Source organism: Heloderma suspectum, chromosome 5, assembly GCF_057233095.1.
Source record: "Heloderma suspectum isolate Gila_16-S chromosome 5, 16-S_ref, whole genome shotgun sequence".
In the NCBI taxonomy this organism is placed as follows: Eukaryota; Metazoa; Chordata; class Lepidosauria; order Squamata; family Helodermatidae; genus Heloderma; species Heloderma suspectum.
The window spans coordinates 162,916,297-162,937,689 of NC_139462.1; the positions used below are offsets into that span (position 1 = coordinate 162,916,297).

Below are 21,393 nucleotides of genomic sequence, written 5' to 3' on the forward strand. Positions count from 1 at the left end.
CAATTTTTGGGGTGTGTGTAATATTTTCATGGAAGGCATAATTTTTTTCAACAGAGAAAACTTCGTTGGTTTTGGTTTTGCATTTGAAACAGCCATACCCAAATTATTGCACTGCTGTTCTCCCTCTTCCCTCCATTCAGTGTGCCATATGCTGACATATTTTGTTGGATGTTTAGACTGCACAGCATGTACTAAGCTGCATGTTTTCAATCAAGGCTTCAGTTACATCTCACTCAAGATGAAAATGTTAACTACTGTATTTTCTGCAGACTTAGAATTTGATTAGCTTTTAAAAATGGAAGGTGATGAATTAACCAAGAACAATTGCAAACACTGATGTTTTGTCTTGATGAATATTATATCATTCATCTACTTTGCTAAACTTGGACCAATCTTCTTTACTACAAAGACAATAATCCTTAATGCTGTGTATTGCAAATTTTGTACTGCTAGAAAATCTGAGGAGATCCCACATTATATTGTCGTATGACTTGCAGGTTTTTTTGACGTGACACTATCACTCATAACTATTGGCAGCATGCTATAGTCTCAGAGGGTAGTCTTTGCTAGTCTTACTAGCTGACATGCCTTAGCTGATGACAGGGTATTGAAACTGCACACATGGATAATGTGTGGGAGCAAAAATACATTAGTCCTTGAGCTGATGTCTTACGTATATACGTTTGTTCTGCAAGTTTGGACTAGGGGATTTTATCTGGGGTAGGATCTTTATCATTGAGCTATGCTGCTTGTGTTTGCTTGTGCAGTAATCCTATATACTAATAGCAAACTCATTCTTTGAGTATGGGTCCTTATGTAGGCAAAACAGTACTGAACCCCTAAAGAGGGAGATATCGGTAAGCCTGGGGATTTGCAGAAATACAACAGCAACACTTTAGGAAAGCTGAATGGGGACTGGGCATGCTCCATGGCCACAGAATGCTAGTTGACTATTGGAGGGAATGGAAAATGAGGAGAGGGAGAGAATGGAATATATCTTGGAAAAGGGGGTGGGTAGAACCCTGAACAGGAGAACTCCACACTGCAACGTCTTGTTCAAGGTCCCAGTTGTAGCCCCTATTACCCAAGGCTCTAAGGCAGCCTTCCCCAATCTAGTCCAAAATATCTGGGACACCACAACTCCCATTATCTCTGACCATTGGCCATGCTGGATGGAGCTGATGTGGGTTGTAGTCCAAAATATCTGGAGGGCACCATATTGGGCACAGCTGCCCTAGGAAGTGGCCAGTATCATCAGCCTTTGGGGCAAATGTGTCACACGTTTTGTCTACAGCAGGAGTGGGCAACTTGTAGCCCTCCAGATGTTTTGGCCTAGAACACATCAGTCCTAGCCAGCATAGCCAATGGTGAGGGATGATGGGAGTTCATCTGGAGGGCTACAAGTTGCTCACCTCAGTCTACAGTAAGAAATAGTACCAATCCACTGAACTCAGTCTACAGTTCATACTGAGACCCCCCCTTGGGACTTCATGTGGGTTTGTCTCTAATCTTATGAGCACCGCATGAGAAAGGCAGATGGGAGTGTGGGCAGGATAAGAAGCTTTACTGCTGCCATCCACTCAGCCCCACCCCTTCCTCCAGAGGCCTAAAATAAAATTAAATGAGAGCAGAGACCTAACGAGAGACAAGACCAGAATAAATTGTGGATCGCACCTGCTGCTTCCTGGGGTGGGGGCAGGAATCTGGTGAAAGCATACCTTGTAAATAGGAATTCACATAGGGTTATTCTGATCTGGAATGGCATGTTCCATATATACTGAATTCAGTTAACTAGCTTGTGTATTTCCACATCTGAAATTGAGGCATCAATTGCAAAACAGAATGGAGTTTGAAGGCACAATTCACAGTCCATAAAAAGCAATACCTGCTCTCTTCTTTGTCCAGAAGGCAGTGATATGCAGCAATGTCTTTCTCCAGCTGTGTCTTAATGGACAGCAAAGTTTCACGATCCCTCTGCTGCTGATCAGTCTCCACTCGGATCTCTCCAACTTCTGCTTCTAGCTTGGTAATTACTGAGCCTAAATTCTGAAGCTCTATGTCATGCCAGTGCTTGGCATCGTAGAGGGAGTTCTCCAATTCTTTCTTCTGCAAAGGCAAGAGAACAACAGGCTCTAAAGGGAGGCTTGTTTCTGGCTGTCATTGCTGGAGTGTTTTATCTAGATAGTGCACATTGGTATTGTGGTTACACAAGCCTTCTCCGTGATGTGTGCACTTTTCTAGGAGAGGGAGACTTTGATGCTGGGCATCTGTCATGTGCATACTAAGGCATTTGAGTCAGATGAGAGGATATGGACATCTGATCAGCATGTATTCAGGAGTATTTAAATCTTGCTGGCACTGCTGCCTTAAGTTTTTCAGTGAAAGGGCAAGATGCTTTCTGGTCAACAGTTGCTTCTGCATTGTCAGAATATAGGCCTAACACTGCTTTGATGGGGTTGAGGTTAAAGCACTTGCCCTCTGGTAATGAAAGCACTAATAAGATCTGTTGCTGTCGGGGGCAGGCCTAGAACCCAATGGGTGAAAATAGCAGGGAAGCAGATTTTGGTTAAACATTAGGAGAAATTTCCACTGTCAAACAGCTTTCACCATCAGAAACAGATTACCTTAGCAGCAGTGGTGCAGTGGTAAATGTTGAAGTGCAGGCGCTCATCATGATGGTCCTGGTAGGCGCCCCCCACCCTGCCACCAAGAAGAATCTAAAGATGCAGACAGCTTTGTTGATCAATATCAATACAACAGTTGTAGCAGTTTTTATCTGCTAATAGCAGGTCTTCTGTAAAGCTAATGGGTCTTAATTGCCCATTGAAGACCAAGTCAACCCAAAATACTTTGCATTACAACAGGGAACACTTTTTGTTTTGTTTTTAAATATGTGTTGTGTTTTTAGACCTTTTCCTGCGGCTAGTTTTTACTCTGGTTTTTACTTCAGCTTTATTTTGCTTTGAACTTTTAAAGATTTTACATTATGTTTGATCATGTAGTTTAGGGTTTTGATTTTTGTGAACTACCCAGAGAGCCTTGGCTATTGGGTAATATAGAAATGACTTTAAATAAATAAATAGTTGCTGGGGGAATTCATTTCGCTCCAGCTACTGTTAGGATGGCAGCTAAGCTCAGAGGAAAAAAGGAATTCTGGGGGTGGAGGGTGGGGGGGGAGTGCTGGTTGCAGATGACGTCAGCAGCATCACTGCTAGTAAGGAAGTGTGAGTGCTGCTTCCCTGTGAGTCCTGGCTCCACTACACCACTGCTTAGAAGGTGATGGTCTCTCCTTCGCTGGCGGTATTGAAGCAGAGCCTCAACATCCATCTGGCAGGGATGCTGTACTTGCATCCTGAGCAGGGGATTGGACCAGTGGAGGCTGGTGGCTCCGATGTCGGTGGGGCGGTGAATCCACTCCGAGTTTCCATTTGAACCATTACAACAGAAAACCTTCCTGACTGTTAGAGCAATACAACAATGGAACCAATTCCCTAGGGAGGAGGTGGGCTCTCCCACACTGGAGGCATTCAAGACGAGGCTGGACAGCCATCTGTCGGGGATGCTCTGACTTGGATTCCTGCATTGAGCAGGGGGTTGGACTCTGTGGTCTTATAGGCCCCTTCCAACCCTACTATTCTATGATTCTATGATAGAACCAATCAGAACTCTAAAGGAGTGGATCCACCACCCCACTGACATCGGAGACATTAGCCTCCCCTGGGTTGGACTAGATGACCTCCAAGGTCACTCCCAACTCAAAAATTCTATGTATTCCAGGCCTTACTAGCCATGTAGTGTGGTCTAATCACCTGGCAAGGGCTACACAAACCTCCAGTTGTTAGATGCCAAAGGCTGCCAAAATGGGGAGGAAGGAGGGGCACATAGCCAAGCATCTGGCTCATGCCATAATACAGCAGAGGCTTGCATTCAGCTTGGGGTTAACAGTTGGGCAGGCCTGATGTACTCACAGGCCAGAATGCAGAAGGTTATTTGTAGGGATGTACGAAAGGGACTTACCTTGTCCTGCAGCTTTTTTCGCGGTGGGGGGGGAGGCGCTTCGCTTCTCCCCCCGAAGTTCAGGCGAGGGGGGGAGGCGCCCCGCCTCGCCCGGCCGAAATTCAGGCTGGGGAGAAGCACCCCGTCTCCCCGGCCGCGAAAGAAAAAGTAAAAAAAAAAACACAACCTGTGATAGGCTACGTAATGATTAACGTAGCCTATCACGGCTAGATTTCCAAAGTCAGCTGTGATAGGCTACGTTAATCGTCACGTAGCCTATCACGGGTGACTTTGGGGGAAAAAAAAAACGCGTACGCAAATGTCGGCGGCCCATGGGCGCCGCCATTTGCATTCCTTATTTTGGCACGTCTAGTGTACGTAACGATTCACGTAGACTACGGCGAAAATAAGGGAACGCTATTTGCGTTGCCCTTATTTTCGCCATAGTCTACGTAAATCTTTACGTAGACTAGACGTGCCAAAATAAGGAACGCAAATGGCGGCGCCCATGGGCTGCTGCCATTTGTGTACGCGCTTTCCCCCCCCCAAAGTCACCCATGATAGGCTACGTGACGATTTACGTAGCCTATCACGGCTGACTTTGGAAATCTAGCCGTGATAGACTATGTAAATCGTCACGTAGCCTATCACAGGTGTGTGTTTTTGTTTTTGTTTTTACTTTTTTATTTTGTAATGGCGGTGGCGGCAGCCGGTCGGGAGACCGGCTGCCGCCCCCACCCCCGACGAAACGCCGCCAAACTGCCGCCGGGACCCGCCACCGGGACCCGCCGCCGAGAGGGACATTCGCTGAAGGTAAGTCCCATCCCGGGGGGGGGGGGGGCGGGGGCTGGCGGAGAATTTCCCCAACACTTTCGGGGGGCCGAATGCCTCGGCGCTCGGCCTCCCGAAGATTCATGGAGAAATTCTCCGCCATCCATTTGGCAGTCTCAGCATATGGAATAGGATTTCTCAGTCTCCCTCCCCACCACCCCAACAATAGCATCACTCCACTGACCGTTTGACAAGCCACTCTGGAAACTTGAGGGAGGTTAAAAAGTGATGTCTGAAGCAGTGAAAGGAGACATGAGAAGTGTGTGTACAGATCCTTGTATCCATGTTAGAGAGTAGACGGACACTCTTTGGATTGCAGCATATAATGACCCTGTGTTAGATCCAGGATCTAACCATCCGCAAGAGGAAGGGTTCCGCTCATAGAGGGTCCCTCCTGATTGTGGGGAATCTCCTCTCCCCCATGTACCTCTGCTCACCCCATTCAGCAAGGTCTCCTAACTCTGTGTAGCATTTTCAGGGGGCTGGAGGGGCTGCCATGGGAAGAAGGGGGCGGGGAAGTCCAATTCTGTCAGTGCTGCTGATCCAGTGTAAATCCACATCCAACAGTCTTGGAAGGAACTGAATGGACATCTGCTGATTTCAGTGGGAGAGATTTAAGCACTTGCTTAATGCTCCCACCAAAATCAATGGGACTTATGCATACTTAGGTTTTTCTGGATTGTGCTCTTAGGTTTACAGTCTTACCTTCAGTGTTGAAAAGGAGAATTCTCAAGGTTTGATTTTCCTAGGGATGGCTGTCGTGGGGAAATCTGGATTTTTGGGCTTGTCGGATTTCCCTGGAGCCCCTGGTTCAGCTTGCATTTGCGAGCCAAGCCGTGGGATTTCCCCCCAAGTCCGAGAAGTTTCTCATGTGTGTCCCCCACCCAAATCTCCATTTGTGCAAATTTTGGCCACACATTGAGTTCCCAATGTGGTGCCCATGGGCGCCATAGCACATTTACACAAATTGCACATGCAATTTGCACAAATTAAGTATATTGCGGCCAAAATGTGTGCAAATTCCAGTCGCAATGTGGGCATCCAACGTCTGGCTACAATTTGCATCAGTGGAGATTTGGGTGGGAGGAAGCCCTGAAAATCCACAAGCTGGCTGGACCTGATACAGATCGAGTTGGGCCAGCTCATGGCTTAGCCAGCTGAAGTCTAGGGGGCTGAGCTGCTGAAAACTTGGCAAACTTTACTCCCCAGACAGATTCCTCTGACATCCCTAGGTTTTTGCAAGAATGGTGTGCCCATTTACTATAATGGAAAGACTGGTTTGTCAAACACAATTGAAAATTTCAGCTGCAATCCAGCGCACACTTTCCTGAGAGTAAGTTCCATTGAAAACAGCGGGACTCACTTCGGAGTAAACATGAGTTGGATTGCACTGTTACTCTTTCAACATACAGCCTCATACCCATACGCAAACAGATAGGTATTTGACCATTCTGGAAACAATGACTTTGCACCAATAAATAGATGTCTGCTCTCATTACTTACTTACCAGTGTTCTCAGTGATTCAGTCTCTGCTTGCAGGCTTTGAATTTTGCAAGCTGTTTCATGAAACTCTGCCCTCAGGATTTTGACCAGTTCCTCCTCTTCTGTTCGTACATCAGGGGCTGTTTCTGTAGATTGCTGGCAAAAAGTCATGATGATAAGCAGGAAAACAACAACTCTGGTTCTCACTTGCCATTCTGTTACACGTAGGTAGATCAGTGGAAATTTAAAAGAAGACTGCTCAGGTCTGAATCCTCTGCTTTCCCCACTGTTTATGTAAATAAATATAACTCCTGAGTGGAAGTGCAGACTAAAGAAAATGGAAGGAAAAGGCTTCTCATGTGGTAACACATAATATTTTCAAACTCCCTAACATAATAGGATGCATCTGGACTAAGTCGCGCTTTAGCTGTATTGAAATCAATGGGACCTGAGCTAATCATGACTAACTTGTCCCATAGAATTCAGCAGGACTAAAGCAGGGGTAGGGTACATCAGTCCTGGGGGCCAAATCCAGCCTTCCTGCCATCCAACCTGCCCCCCTTCAAGGTTCCCCAGATGGCTATGCCCCCTCCCATTGCACCCCTGCCCAGTCATTTGGTCGTTTCCCAGCTTGTCTGCAGTTTTTCCCCCATTCTGAAAGGCTGAAATGCCTCTCCTGAGGCTTAGTTACTGGCAGAAAGAGGTTTAAGCTACAATATGCTGGTATTTTTAATATTTTTGGCCCTGCCCCTTTTGCCTTTGGTCCCACCCGCTTTGCCTTTAGCCCTGCCCACAACTAGAATGCAGCCCTTGGGAGTGTCTTCCAAATTGAATTTGGCCCTTGGGCTGAAAGAGGCTCCCCATCCCTGGATGAAAGCATGACCACGTTAGTTTGGGACCGCCTTAGTTTGGATCCAGCTCAATGCACAGGCCATCTCTGCTTCTTAAGCTTAGCATCCCAGAGAGATGCTCCATATCCCTAAGCATTTTTGTCTGCAACCCTATACACACGTACCTGGGAATAAGTCCCATTGAAGGCAAAGAAGCTTACTCTTGAGTAGATGTGTATAGGATTGCACTGTTAGTTACTGTTACCTTGGTTTATGGTTACCTTGGTGTGGAGCAATGCGCCAGTCTCAGCATGATTCCGTTCAATATCTCTCTCCCAGTGAATTTGGATTTTCTCCAAGATGTCATCCAGGCCAGTTCCAATGGGAGCATCTAATTCTTCCAGTGGTGATACAGCAAGCTGCTTATAAAGCATCTTGACATCCTGAAAATGAACCACATCAGAAAAAGTGAAGCACTCATTGAAATTCTAGTGAGAGGACTGATCTCCTTTGGTGCAGCTGTGTCATAATGTCATTGTCTTGCATATTATCTCTATGGCAGACTATTTCAAGGAACTCTTGATTCCTCCCCATCTTATATTTGTTCTCATCTGAGGCCCTGTTACGTGGCCCACCTCCTAGACAGGTGAGGTTGGTCGGTACTCGTAACAGGGCCTTTTGTGTAACAGCACCTCAGTTTTGGCATGGCCTCCCCAGGGAGGTGAGGCTAGCCTCATTAGGATGCAATCCTATACACATTTACACAGGAGTAAGCCTCGCTGAAAGCAATGGGACTTCCTTCTGAGTAGACATGCATAGGATCATGCTATTAAGTGTCCTTCTGATGGCTGGTGAAGACAATATTGATCGGTAGAGCTTTTACCAGTTAATGCCTCCCTATTTTTTATCATTAATCCCCAGTTTTAAAATGTTTTAGGATTTTTTATTTTTATGTACAAAAAATAGTGCTGTGCCAAAACCCCACCTCCCCTTTCAGAACCTCGTCGGGCTTCACATAGAGCTTTTCTCCTGCTCACTCATGGAAGTTTGCGGTTCCTTTTCATGATGTTGTCAACCTCCAGGGCACACCCAGAGGTATTTCCTGGTTATTCCGCCTCAGAAAGATCCGGAAATAATGAACTAAGTCAGATTGTTATGCTTTAAAATAGCCACTAGATGGCGCAGTTTCATTGATCTCTATGGAAACTTGAAAAGTGAAAATGTCACCTCCCAGCAATCATGTGGTCGCTGTCTGTAAACATGGAAAGGAATGCGCGTTTTTTCTTTAATGTAAAGGTAGCCTTTGTTTCCCTGGGAAAGAGGCCGTCATTTTTCTGCCTCTTTCACAGGGATGTTGAGAATTTTGCTTAGATATATTTTTTAATATGTTCAGCGGTAAATAAATAAATAAATAAATAACATTTCCGAGACATTTCTCAGGGTGCAAGGCTTCAGTGCTTTCCTTACTGTTAGGAGGTGGCCGAGGAGTTCGTGTGTGCTTTTTATTTTACAATTATTTTATTGAGTGAGGAGTTGTTGTTCATCTGGTTGTTGTTAAAGGGACTTTTAACAACAACAAAACCAAACCAAAAATGCCTTGCTCAGCTTTCAGTCATTTGGCAGGCAGCAGCACTGGAAAGCCCCAAGGGGGGAAGTCCTGGTTAAGTTCTCTAAGGGACTTTTCAGAAAGCTCAGGTAGCCAGAGAGGCTGCAAGGACAGGATGGGATAAAAATGGTAAACTAAAGAGCACTTCACCGCCTCATCACCTCCTTACAGTAAGGTAAGCACTGAAGCCCCACACCCTGAGAAATGTCTCTGAAGTTCTCATCTCTTCCCACAATTTTCGGGTGTAATTTCTTTTCGCCCCTCCCCCCAACGATTGGTAAAAAAATAAATAGATAAAAAAACCCGGCACAGTGCTTATCTTAATCTTTGTATTTTTATTGTACATTGCCGAGAACACTTATTGAATGGAGGGACTATCCAAAAATATTCTAAATAAATAAAACAAACATCTTTATACTAATTCCTTGGATAGTCAACTGAAACATAAGAACACTCTCATTCTGGTTGGGAATGGTGAAGTTACTTCTTGTAAATAGCTATTGGTATGGCAAAAGCGGTCTGGTGAAAAATAGCCCACTTTGCATACATAGGAGGCAGGTAGATGATGAGTCAATGATTGGCCCAAACGGATATGTTCTAGCCACGTGTTGTTTTTGAGCTTTGATTTACCTCCTCATGATTCTTTGACAGTAAAGTTAGTTCTTCTTTCATACTTTCGATCTGACCCTCCAGGTCCACTTTAGTCAAATTAGCATCATCAATCACTTTATAGAGGGAGTTAATTTCATCTTCTGCTGCCTTTCGGAATGGTTGCTCATTTTCATACCTGCAGAGCAAATGGGCAATATGTCAGACGACATAACACAGAGCTCAGTCTTCTGGCAGACACATTTACCACCAGCTGAAAGTCATAGCTCTGCCCTACTGATGGGTGTCTCATCACTTCTTTAGCTCCAGCCCTTCTTACTACTGTTTGCAGCACAAATCTATTTTGCTGTCCTCTTTCATATCAATAGAGAAGGAAAAAATTGAACAACTAGGGAGTTACCTGTCTTTAACATCTTCAGCACAGGCTTGAATATTCTCTGTCTGTAACATAAGCCGGGCGTTTTCCAGGACTGCATCTCCAACCTAGAACAGTTCAAGCAGTCAAATATAAAGAACGTGTATAATCTGAATCAAGAATTGGATCTTTAATTGGACCAGACTGGATTTGAACACCTTTGGGCAGCTGCATGGTATACTCAATGCATTTCTTATTGGTTGATATGCCTTATTCCAGCTTTCTCCAATCTGGTGCCCTCCGGATGTTTTGGACCTCAACTCCCATCAACCACAGCCAGAATAGACAATGATCAGGAATGCTGGGAGTTGTAGTCCAAAACATCTGGGGGACACTGGATGGGGGCAGGGTCCATTAACCAATGGCTGTATGGAGGCCTCTTTGAAACACTCCCTGTTGCAGTGTGGATGGGTGTGTATAAAATCACTGCACCTTCATAGTAAGCTATTGCATAAAAATGTCTTGCTGCATGGCGTAGTTGCCACAAGGGAGTAAGTGAAAACAACCTCTATACAGCATGTATTTGGCTCATGTTTGCTGCACAATAATGGGCAGGTCTAGCGAAGGCTTCCCCAATCTGGTGCCCTCCAGATGTTTTGCATTAGAACTCCCATCAATCCCTGACCATTGGATATGCTGGCTGGGGCTGATGGGAGTTGTAGTCCAAGACACCTGGAGGGCACTGGGTGGGGGAAGGCTGGTGCAGAGAGAGCTGATAGCAATCCCTCTCTCATATTATTTTAGGGTAACCAATTAAATTACTCTCTGGAAAAGACCCTGATGCTGGGAAAGACTGAAGTCAAAAGGAGAAGGGGATGGCAGAGATGAGATGGCTAGATGCCATCACTGATGCAATGAATACGGACTTGAGCACGCTCCGGGAGACAGCGCAGGACAGGAAGGCCTGGAGTGCTATGGTCCATGGGGTCACGAAAAGTCGGACACGACTGAACGACTGAACAACAACAAACCAATTAAATTAATTTATAGTATGTTTGGTACTGACAAAATAAAGTAGTTCTTCACGCTGCCTAATTCATTTGTGGATTTCACTATCACAAGTTGCGGTGATGGCGTTCAACAAGATTAGATCAGTTTGTGGATAAGGGGTATTTCAGTGGCTGTTCAACATAATAGCTAAATGGAATCTTCACCCATTTGGAATGTGGGGAACTAGGAGGTTGTCATTTCCATTTCCTCTCCCATTTTACCCTTCTGTGAATAGTTCCAGATGCTGAACGCATTTGAATTCTGGATCCCCACTGCATTTGTACTCCTTCACTGATAGAATCATAGAATAGTAGGGTTGGAAGGGGCCTACAAGGCCATCAAGTCCAACCCCCTGCTCAGTGCAGGAATCCAATTCAGAGCATCCCTGACAGATGGCTGTCCAGCCTCGTCTTGAACGCCTCCAGTGTGGGAGGCACCTCCCTAGGGAATTGGTTCCATTGTCGTATTGCTCTAACAGTCAGGAAGTTTTTCCTGATGTTCAGCCGGAATCTGGCTTCCTGTAACTTGAGCCCATTATTCCATGTCCTGCACTCTGGGATGATCAAGAAGAGATCCCGGCCTTCCTCTCTGTGACAACCTTTCAAGTACTTGAAGAGCGCTATCATATCTCCCCTCAGTCTTCTCTTCTCAAGGCTAAACATGCCCAGTTCTTTCAGTCTCTCTTCATAGGGCTTTGTTTCCAGTCCCCTGATCATCTTTGTTGCCCTCCTCTGAACCCTCTCCAGTTTGTCTGCATCCTTCTTAAAATGTGGTGCCCAGAACTGGACACAGTACTCCAGATGAGGCCTAACCAGTGCTGAGTAGAGGGGAGCTAGTACTTCCCTGGATTTGGAAGCTATGCTTCTATTAATGCAGCCCAAAATAGCATTTGCCTTTTTTGCAGCCACATCACATTGTTGGCTCTTATTCAGCTTGTGATCGACAACAATTCCAAGATCCTTCTCTCTTGTCGTGTTGTTGAGCCACGTATCCCCCATCTTGTAGCTGTGCATTTGGTTTCTTTTTCCGAGGTGCAGAACTTGGCATTTATCCCTATTAAATGTCATTCTGTTGTTTTCTGCCCAGCCCTCCAGTCTATCCAGATCACTTTGAATTTTATTTCTGTCTTCCAGGGTATTAGCTATCCCTCCCAATTTTGTGTCATCTGCAAATTTGATCAGCATCCCCTGCACTTCCTCCTCCAAGTCATTAATAAAAATGTTGAAGAGCACTGGGCCCAGGACTGAGCCCTGCGGTACCCCACTTGTTACCTCTCCCCAGTATGAGAAGGTCCCATTGATAAGCACTCTTTGAGTCCGATTCTGTAGCCAACTGTGGATCCACCGGATCGTTGTTTCATCTAGCCCACTTTGAGCTAGTTTGCTCATTAGGATATCATGGGGTACTTTGTCGAAAGCTTTGCTGAAGTTGAGGTATATGATGTCTACAGCATTCCCACGGTCCACAGGGGAGGTTACTTGATCAAAAAATTAGATCAGATTTGTCTGGCAGGACTTGTTTTTGACAAATCCATGTTGGCTTCGAGTAATCACGGCATTGTTTTCAAGGTGCTTCCAGATGGATTGCTTTATGATCTGCTCCAGAATTTTCCCAGGGATTGATGTCAGACTGACTGGTCCGTAGTTCCCAGGTTCCTCCTTTTTACCCTTTTTGAAGATAGGGACAACGTTAGCCCTCCTCCAGTCATCTGGCACTTCCCCCGTCCTCCATGATTTCTCAAAGAGAATAGACAGCGGTTCTGAGAGTTCTTCTGCCAGTTCCTTTATTACTCTAGGATGCAGTTCATCTGGCCCTGGAGATTTGAACTCATTCAAAATAATTAGGTGTTCCTTGACCATATGCCTATCGATCTCAAGCTGCAATCCTGCCCCTTCAGCCTGTACTTTGCCTTTGCCAGGGGGGTCATAGACCCTCTTTTGGGGGAAGACTGAGCCAAAGTAGGAATTGAGCACCTCTGCCTTTTCTTTGTCATCTGTTATTGTTTTGCCATCCTTATTTAATAGCTGAACAACCATTTCTTTCCTCTGCCTTTTACTATGCATGTAGCTGAAGAAAGCCTTTCTGTTGTTTTTAGCATCCCTCGCTAACCTCAGCTCGTTCTCAGCTTTAGCCTTCCTGACACCATCCCTGCAATTCTGTGCTACCTGCCTGTACTCTTCCTTTGTTACTTGGCCTTCTTTCCACTTCCTATATGTGTCCTTTTTTGTTTTCAGGTCATCCCTAAGCTTTTTGTGAAGCCACATTGGCTTCTTCTGTTGTCTTCCACCTTTTCTTCTTGTTGGAATTGTTTGTAATTGTGCCTTGAGAATTTCCTTTTTTAAAAGCTCCCACCCATCTTGGACTCCTTTTCTCGTTAATGTTGCTTGCCATGGGACCTTACTGATTATTGTTCTGAGTTTATTAAAATCAGCTTTCCTAAAATCCAGGGTACGCGTTTGACTACACTCGGCTTTTGCTTCCCTTTGAACCAGGAACTCAAGTACAACATGGTCGCTTTCCCCCAGAGTTCCTGTAACTGCTACTTTATCCACTAAGTCATCTCTGTTGGTAAGGATCAAGTCAAGGATAGCCGATTCTCTAGTTCCTTCCTCTGCTTTCTGTAGGAGGAAGTTATCCGCCACACAAGTCAGGAATTTCCTGGATGGGCCATGTTTTGCAGAATTTGTCTCCCAACAAATATCGGGGAAATTGAAGTCCCCCATTACTACTACATCATGCTTCCTTAAAACATTGGCTATTTGCTTTTCAAAAGTTTCACCCTTGTCTTCTCCTTGATTGGGTGGCTGGTAGTAGACTCAGACCACCAGGTTCCTTTTATTCTTTGCTCCATTTATTTTGATCCAGATGCTCTTGATGGGGCTACCAAGCTCCTCCTCCTGTATTTCTGTGCAGAGGTATGTATTTTCACATACAGTGCAACCCCACCTCCCTTTCTTTTCCTCCTGTTCTTTTTGAACAAGTTATATCCTTCAATTGCTGTATTCCAGTCATGAGAGTCATCCCACCAAGTCTCAGTTATACCTGTCAAGTCATAATTTCCCTCCTGTATTAAGAGTTCCAGTTTGTTCTGTTTGTTTCCCATACTCTGGGCATTAGTATATAGACATCGAAGACCATGTGCTTCATAGTCTGGCTTTCTTCCTACATGTGTCTGAAGACTATTATTGGGCGCTATCAGAGCTGTTCTCTCGGTTGCAGTGCATGCGCCTATGTCCATTGTTACCCCCAACATTACAACTCCCTTCCCCGTAGGATTCAGTTTAAAGCCCTCCTGATGAAGTTCTTCATGCTGTGGCCAAACACATTCTTCCCATCCTTTGTGAGGTGCAACCTGTCCCTTGCCAACAGCCCATCTTCCAGGAAGTATAGCCCGTGGTCCCAGAATCCAAATCTCTCTCGTCAGCACCACCTTCGTAGCCAGTCATTCACCCGGAGTATTTTTCTTTCCCTTTCTATCCCTCTTCTAACTACTGGAAGGATGGATGAGAAAACTATCTGGGCTCCAAAGTTCTTGAGTTTCCTTCCCAAAGCTTCAAAGTCTGACGTGATCTCTTCGTAGCTCCGCTTGGCGGTATCATTTGTTCCCACATGGATGAGAAGAAAGGGATACCTGTCAGTGAGCTTTATGAGTGCAGGCAACCTTTCAGTCATGTCTCTAATCCGTCCTCCCGGGAGACAACGTACCTGGCGAGTCCACGGGTCTTTGCGACATACTTGGGTCTCGATCCCACGCAGCAAGGAGTCTCCCACTACTACCACTCTTCTCTTGTTGTTGTAGGCCTGGGTTTCATCGCCTCTGTTTGACTGACCTTCAGCCTCTTGCTCACTCTCATGTAGGTTCCCCTGTGATTCTTCCTCTGCAGGCTGTCTTCCAGTCATATCCGCAAGTACCTGGAATCGGTTCCACAGCTGCACTGCTTCCACTGGTGCAGAGTGGCATCTAGTACTTCTCCTCCTAACTGTCACCCTTTTCCAAGGAGTATCCTCTACTCCATTTTTCTTCACCTCAGCATTTCCCACTGCATCTTGCTGTTGCTCTTCAAGCTTCTGGTCTTCCCTTTGCTGCTGTAGTTCCCCCATTCTGTCCAAGAACTCTTCGTGTTCTCTTATTCCCCGGAGGGTCGACAGTCGCCGCTCCAGTCCACTTACTTTTTCTTCCAGCAGCGTGATCAACTTGCACTTGTTGCAGGTGTAGCCCATGTTGTTGTCAGGCAAGAAAACAAACATTGCACACACCTTGCAGGTCACCACCGCTGGAGATAGTGACATCTGGTAACTCTGGTGACGATGACTGTTGAAGTCAGCACTTATAATGAACACAATAATAATAAGATAATTATATGTAGAATCATATGTAGAATGCAGAAGGGCGTTTAATAAAACATTATGAATTGTGATAATTATCAATTCAATTATAATTATATAATAGCTATTAATTATTGTGTTAACCTGTTAAGCATACTTGTTTCAGGGGATTGTACAACCCTCATTAGAGCAGTGGTTTCCCTACCTGCACTTGTGGCAAAATACATTCTTGCCACCATATTTCACAAATGATAGTGTGTAGGTATTTTAGAATTAAATATGCCTATTTATTTATTGCTTAATTGAGATTTCGAATAACTCTCCAGGCCGGTTCCTGAAATCCATAAGCACTGCAGAAGGCTATGCAGCTGCTTTTGTATTTGTGGTTCCAAAGAGTGATTGGAAGTGGAGAGCAAAGTCCTGTCTCAGCCCCAGCCTGATTTTAGGCAGGCCAGGAAACGAGAAGGCACTTGAGCACAAACCGAGTTCCCCTTTCACCACACACACGCTCTCTCTCCCTTTCCTACTAAATTTGAAACGAACCCCTCATCATGCCACCCATCTCTAGGTTAAGAAGTTATGACCACTGTTATGATTTCACTCTGTAGCCCCTACTAAAGTAATCTCATACTGGGGCGTTAAGGAAAGTGAACCTAAGCAACTGTTACACCGGGATCATGTGCTGCTGTTTGTCCAGTGTTGCAATTGGATGACGTTGCTGCAGTTATTTGCAGTGATGTAATAGGGCCAGGGCTTGCAGGGTCGAAGTGCTGGAGCTTTTTGATTAACAGGACAATTAATTAATTATTACATTTATATCCTGCCAGTTTCCTGTTGCAAGGAACCCAAGGTGGCATACATGATCCTCCTCCTCTCCATTTTATCCTCACGGTAGCCTTGTGAGGTAGGTTAGGCTGAGAGTCAGTGACTGACCCAAAGTCACCCAGTGAGCTTCATGGCCGAGTGGGGCTAGAACCCAGATCTCCCGAGTCCCAGTCCAACCTTCTAAGCACTATACTACACCCGCTCTGAATGACATTGTCTCCCCCTGCCCCCCCCCAGTTCTTTGTTCACTTACCAGTAATACTCGCGTAGCTGGGGAGCAGGGGGGGGTGGATTTTTTGCAGGAACAGTATATTGTTGTGAGGTATCCCTTGTTGTAATGCAAAGTATTTTTGGGTGGCTTTGTCTTGAATTGGAAATTAAGAGCCATTGGCTTCACAAAAGATCTGCTCCTGGTGGAGATAAAAACTGCTAGAACTGTTTTCCACACAGCTGTCTGCCTTTGCTGACTCTCCTCAGGGGCGGGGGCGCTACAGGGACTGTCATGATCATAGGGACTTCAAAAATGTACCACTACACCACTGGCTATTGGTTGTTTGTTTTGTGTGGTTTTACAGATTTGAATGATTATTTGGTTGTATTGTTATTTAATGTCAGTGGCCATGGGAGCAAAATGCTTAATGGGAGGGGACGGTTTATTTATTTACGGACTTATTTATTTATTAAAACGTGGTTGGGAAATTTGCATGCATGGAATGGGGCGGACAGTGTTTTGAGAGTGACAGAGAGGGCAGTGTGTTTGCTGCGGTTTTTCTTTCTCCATAATTGTGCTGGTAGCGGAACAGTACATTTCAGGAAGGGCATGGGAATGGCTTGGTGCAGGGATTATCACTGTTTTCTATCAAGTATTAGTGCCTTAGATTTATTACATTTAAAAAACAAATTAAAAAATCATGGGCATTTTGTTGGATGTGGATCTCTACTCTGCTAGGACAAATAAGTGAACTGGGGTTGGATCTATCTCCTTTTTATTTTATTTATAATGGGTTGGATCTAGACTTGGTCACTTAGTCATACTTACCCCCTCCCCCCAAATCTTCTGATTGTAGACAGGCTCACCCCCCCGCCCCCGGAACTAAAACAGGAGGCATGCTTCACCTTATCCAAAATGTTTTCTTCTCGCATGTGTAAGTAAAAGAGTTCCCATCCTCTAAGGTGTTTGCCAAATGGTGTTTCTGCCTGAACCACTCACTGACCTGAGCATGCCTTGTTTCTGTTGGAAGGCAGCACACCCAGAACAGTGACCCAAGCAGAGATACAACAGTGCAGAAATCTGCACTGAAAGTGGCTGAACGACCTAATCATACAGTGGTGCAGTTAGGTATACTGACTCTGGACTCAATGGCCGTATGCCCCCGCCCTCCTTTAGATGGTAATATGCATTACTTCACTTACTTCAAAATGTGCTAAGCCAGCCCTGTTATGCTTGGAGGTTCTCCTGTTTATTCAGCTGAGTGAAGTCCTGGACTTCTGCCCTAAAGCCCTGCTGGCTGTAGTGCAATGACACCTGAAGCAGAGATGCTGTAGAATTACTGCCCCCCCTCGATGTGGCTGCCTGTTGGATCTCTGCTTGATGTACTGCCCTGGGTTCATGATTGCATTTGTCAGTGTTCCAATTAGGAGGCCAGAGCAATGAGTCACAAAGATGCACCCTTCTGAAGGCGAGTAATTCTGCTGCAGCTCTGCATTGGGAGAGTCTGAATTATCTGATCACATCTGAAACGGAGACACTGTAGGATTATCTGCTTCTAGCAGACGCTGATTGAAAAGCGGCAAGGCCAGAGCAGTAAATCACCCAGAGACACAGCAGGCAGCCTTGGTGTGAGTTGGCTCTTTGGGCTCACAGGAATTTTAATTGACTGACTCGTTGCAGTGCACAGTTTGGGAATTACTTATTGACGGCACAATCCTATACTGAACTACTCAGATTCAGATGCAAGTCCTATCAAGTCCAATGAGACTCACTCCCAGTAAGTGTGAATATTGCCCAACTGCAAAGGGTGGATCCTCTGTCTATAAAACGGGGTGGCCACCAAAATGTATTTAAAAAGTTACTTTTTCTTCAGATGCCCTTCTGCTTGAATCTTATTAAAATCATGTCAAATGTATACATTCAAATGTATCCTGTATCAAAACATTTTTAAGGCTGGTTCAGCATATTCAAAATGTGGAAAAATGCCAACCTGTGTTGACTTCATGGTATGAAATATGGTCATGTGAACAGACCTCTGTTGGGGTGATGGATTTGTAATAATTTACAGAGCTAATAGATTCACATCAAATTATCTTTTACATGCACCTAACTGTAGTGATTATTCTAAATATTTTAGTGTTTGTCAGGGCATGAGAAGTCTTTATCCAGAATAATCAGAATTAATCTAAAATAATCAAAGAATACAGTGTGAATGATAAAACCTTATTCAAATGCTCAGGGATTCAGCCTGGGTTAACCACCTCTTTGGAATAATCCCTGATTCAAACAAGGAAGGCAATATAGTCTTAAGAGTTAAGTAAACAGACTAGAGACTTAATCAAAATAAAAATCTTATCCTTTGGTTTAAACCCCCCCCAACTTGGATGTGTTTCATAGTCTTTTTGAAATGTACCATATCTTGGGCTTTGCTGATTGGTCGTTGTGTGAATATGTGGTGGTTGCATAAATTTGGGCTGGTTCACAAAAGACAAATTTCATGCACCAATTCTTCTGTGTGTATCTGCCAACACTTAGGGCTTCTGCCATGTGTACATGTGGTGAAAGAGATATGTGTGCGCTCATCTCACATGTCAGCATACCTATGAGATGCATGGAAGTAATATTTATGAAGAGCAGTCTCCCACAACCTGGTACTCTCCAGATGTTTTGGACTTCACTTACCATCAGCTCCAGGGAGTATGACCAAGAGTCAGGAATGCTGGAAGTTGAGGTCCAAAATATCTGGAGGGTACCATTTTCAGGGAAGGCTGCTGTACAGAAAATGTCTTCTGTGAGGACGATCTTATCTCTTTGCATGAAGAAACATTAATAGCTGCATATTAGCTGCCTTTATCGTATAAAACTTTACCCTTGGAAGGAATTGGTCTTGCTTCCATACTCTTTGATTATTGGTGAATTTGTTGCAGGATTATAATAACATAGCACATCTTATCTACTTAACCCCCTACTTGAGGCAGGACCGCTCATCCACCACACTACTATAGCTCAACCTTTGCACTGTAGACCACAGTCTGCCCTGATCAGAGAGTAGGAAAGTCCCAGATACTTCCAGTTGCCTAAAGCAAGTCAGCCAAGCCACGTAATACAGGAAAAGGCCAACAAACCAATCCTGTAGGGCTGCTATCTGGGGTTTAATCCCTTCCTAATAATAATTTATGGCAATTAGTTGGGCCCAATTTATTAATGTGGGAAAGGGCCAAAGTTTAGTGGTAGAGCTTTGCATGGTCTCCAGATAGGGCTATGGAAGAATCCTCCCTGAAACCCTGGAGAGCTGCTGCCAGTCAGTGTCAACTCCATATAAAGCAGCTTCTTATGTTCCTATTAATCACATTTGTTTCTTATACTGTTCTCAAAGTTCTCTGGGTCTTTGATCCTCATAGAAACTCTGTAAAGTAGAGTAACCTGACAAGGCCACCTATTGAGCTGAATGGGGATTTGAGTCTCCCAACCCAAGCAAGTCCAAGTCTTGCGCTGCTATACCTTAGCCCATCCACGTTGCATTGTTAGACTACAGGCATCCATGACTTCAGTAGGTCTACAAGACCTTAAGATTCCAGGTAAGGTGACGCTAAACTAGTGCTACAGAAATGCCTGAGCTGGTGTTGGCACACAAATGTCTCAACTTAAATGCTTCTTCCTAGCATTTCATAGAACTGGAGATAGCAGGAGTGGGCAGCTTAGGGAGGTCTGGGAGCCATTTTCACCCCTGGACACTCCTCCGCAGGCCACACTCTGCATTGTTCAGGGCGCCCTGGAAAAACGGCTTGTAAATTTTTTTTAGGACAAGGTAAATGTGACCCTTTCAGCACTCTATAGAGCTAAAAGCACTTTTTTTTTAAAACCCCCTTTTTGATGCCACTGAAGTTGTCAGCACTTCAGTGTGCTGAAGTTCAGGGGCCACACCCAGCCCCTGGTTTACATGTTGCCCATCCCTATTATGTAGGATTGTGCTTGGTTTTCATAAGTTTTTTTTTGGGGGGGGGGCTTTGTTTTTTGGATTACTTTTATAAAATGGGCAAAAATGCTCACAGTTTGCAGACAAATGATGTCCATTGGGTGTTTTTGCAAAAAATGCAATCTGCACATGCAATTTCACCTCCACCTGAAAGGTCCGCTATTTGCACGGATGGGAGCAATATCTTGCGACACAGCCCATTCTTTAAAAATAAACCTGGCTGTTGGAAAATGTGATGGACAAAAGATGGAAACACAAGTGCAAATCTCACTTGCCTGATTACAAACAGTCATCAGGCTGGTAATGAGATAATGCTGGGGTGGATAAACTGACACAGTTCTGGCAGCAGCCTCTCTTAATAATTTTTCTCCTAATCATAGTAACTGCTCTGAGGAGAAATCGCTGATTATAATCGGGCCAAACATGGGAGAGCTTTTCATTCTTCCTCTCCTGTGCATGAACCTCCTAAGGCAATTCTCATACATAATACCAGTCTTCCACAGCTCACTGTGAAATGATAAATGCTAATTATCCTGGAGATTAGAGTTAAAATGCGCTGTACAGGGTAGCTGTACATGATGAGCGTGAGTCTACGTTTAATCATTGGCATCAGAAGCTCTTTGTTTTTGTTAACAATTCGTTACTTTCGGTCTTTGTTGCCAAAAAGGTCTCATACTCACTTGGTGGTGGATGGACTCCCAGCTCTCTCTCAGGGCTCCCCAGTTGCTGGCGCTGGAAGATTTCTTGTTCAGGTAAACGCGTATGCGGTCCTCAAGTTCCTGGTTGACCTGCTCTAAAGCTCTCACCTTTTCAATGTAGTCCACCAGGCAGCCATTCAGGCTCTCGTAGGACAGGCTCCGTCCCCTTTCCAGCCCTTGGGGTAACGGGATGGATGAAGAAGAACTACGAAGACCTTGTAAGAAGACACTGCTTATTCCCAGGGCTCTGCGGGACACCCGGGTGCCCAGGCTGCTCACACCTCCTGTTGGGACGATGCCCACGTAGACTCCTGATGGTCTGGATAAGCTTACTCCTCCGCCAATGCTAACCCTATGGCTGGTGGCCCCCAAGCTCTCTGCTGTGGAAATGGAAGGCTGTTGCCCCAAAAAGGAAGCTCTGCGCTTTGGTAAGGGCATGCTGCACTTCTGAACGTTGGCACGAAATGAGTTGCCTCTCCCCTCCCTGCCCCTCTGCTGCTGTGCACACTGGCCAAGATCTGCAGAGCCAAGCAGGTCTGGGGAAAAGGGGGTCATTATCTGTGTTCTGTCATAAGAGCTTCTGGGACATTTCTCATT

General features: G+C 45.1%; 1 protein-coding gene and 1 long non-coding RNA gene across 2 annotated transcripts in view; one reads left to right on the forward strand and one right to left on the reverse strand.

Annotated features, from left to right (window-relative positions):
- Window positions 1-21,393, forward strand: part of LOC146344756 (uncharacterized) — a 74,346-nt gene that overhangs the window by 13,859 nt on the left and 39,094 nt on the right. The gene's annotated exons all lie outside the window — the stretch shown is intronic.
- BFSP2 (beaded filament structural protein 2) lies at window positions 600-21,259 on the reverse strand. The gene is given in 7 exon segments (XM_084858160.1): window positions 600-779; window positions 1,886-2,106; window positions 6,335-6,466; window positions 7,422-7,583; window positions 9,377-9,533; window positions 9,756-9,838; window positions 20,779-21,259. Coding segments are annotated over 7 exon segments (1,341 nt in total). The 5' UTR covers window positions 21,235-21,259; the 3' UTR covers window positions 600-649.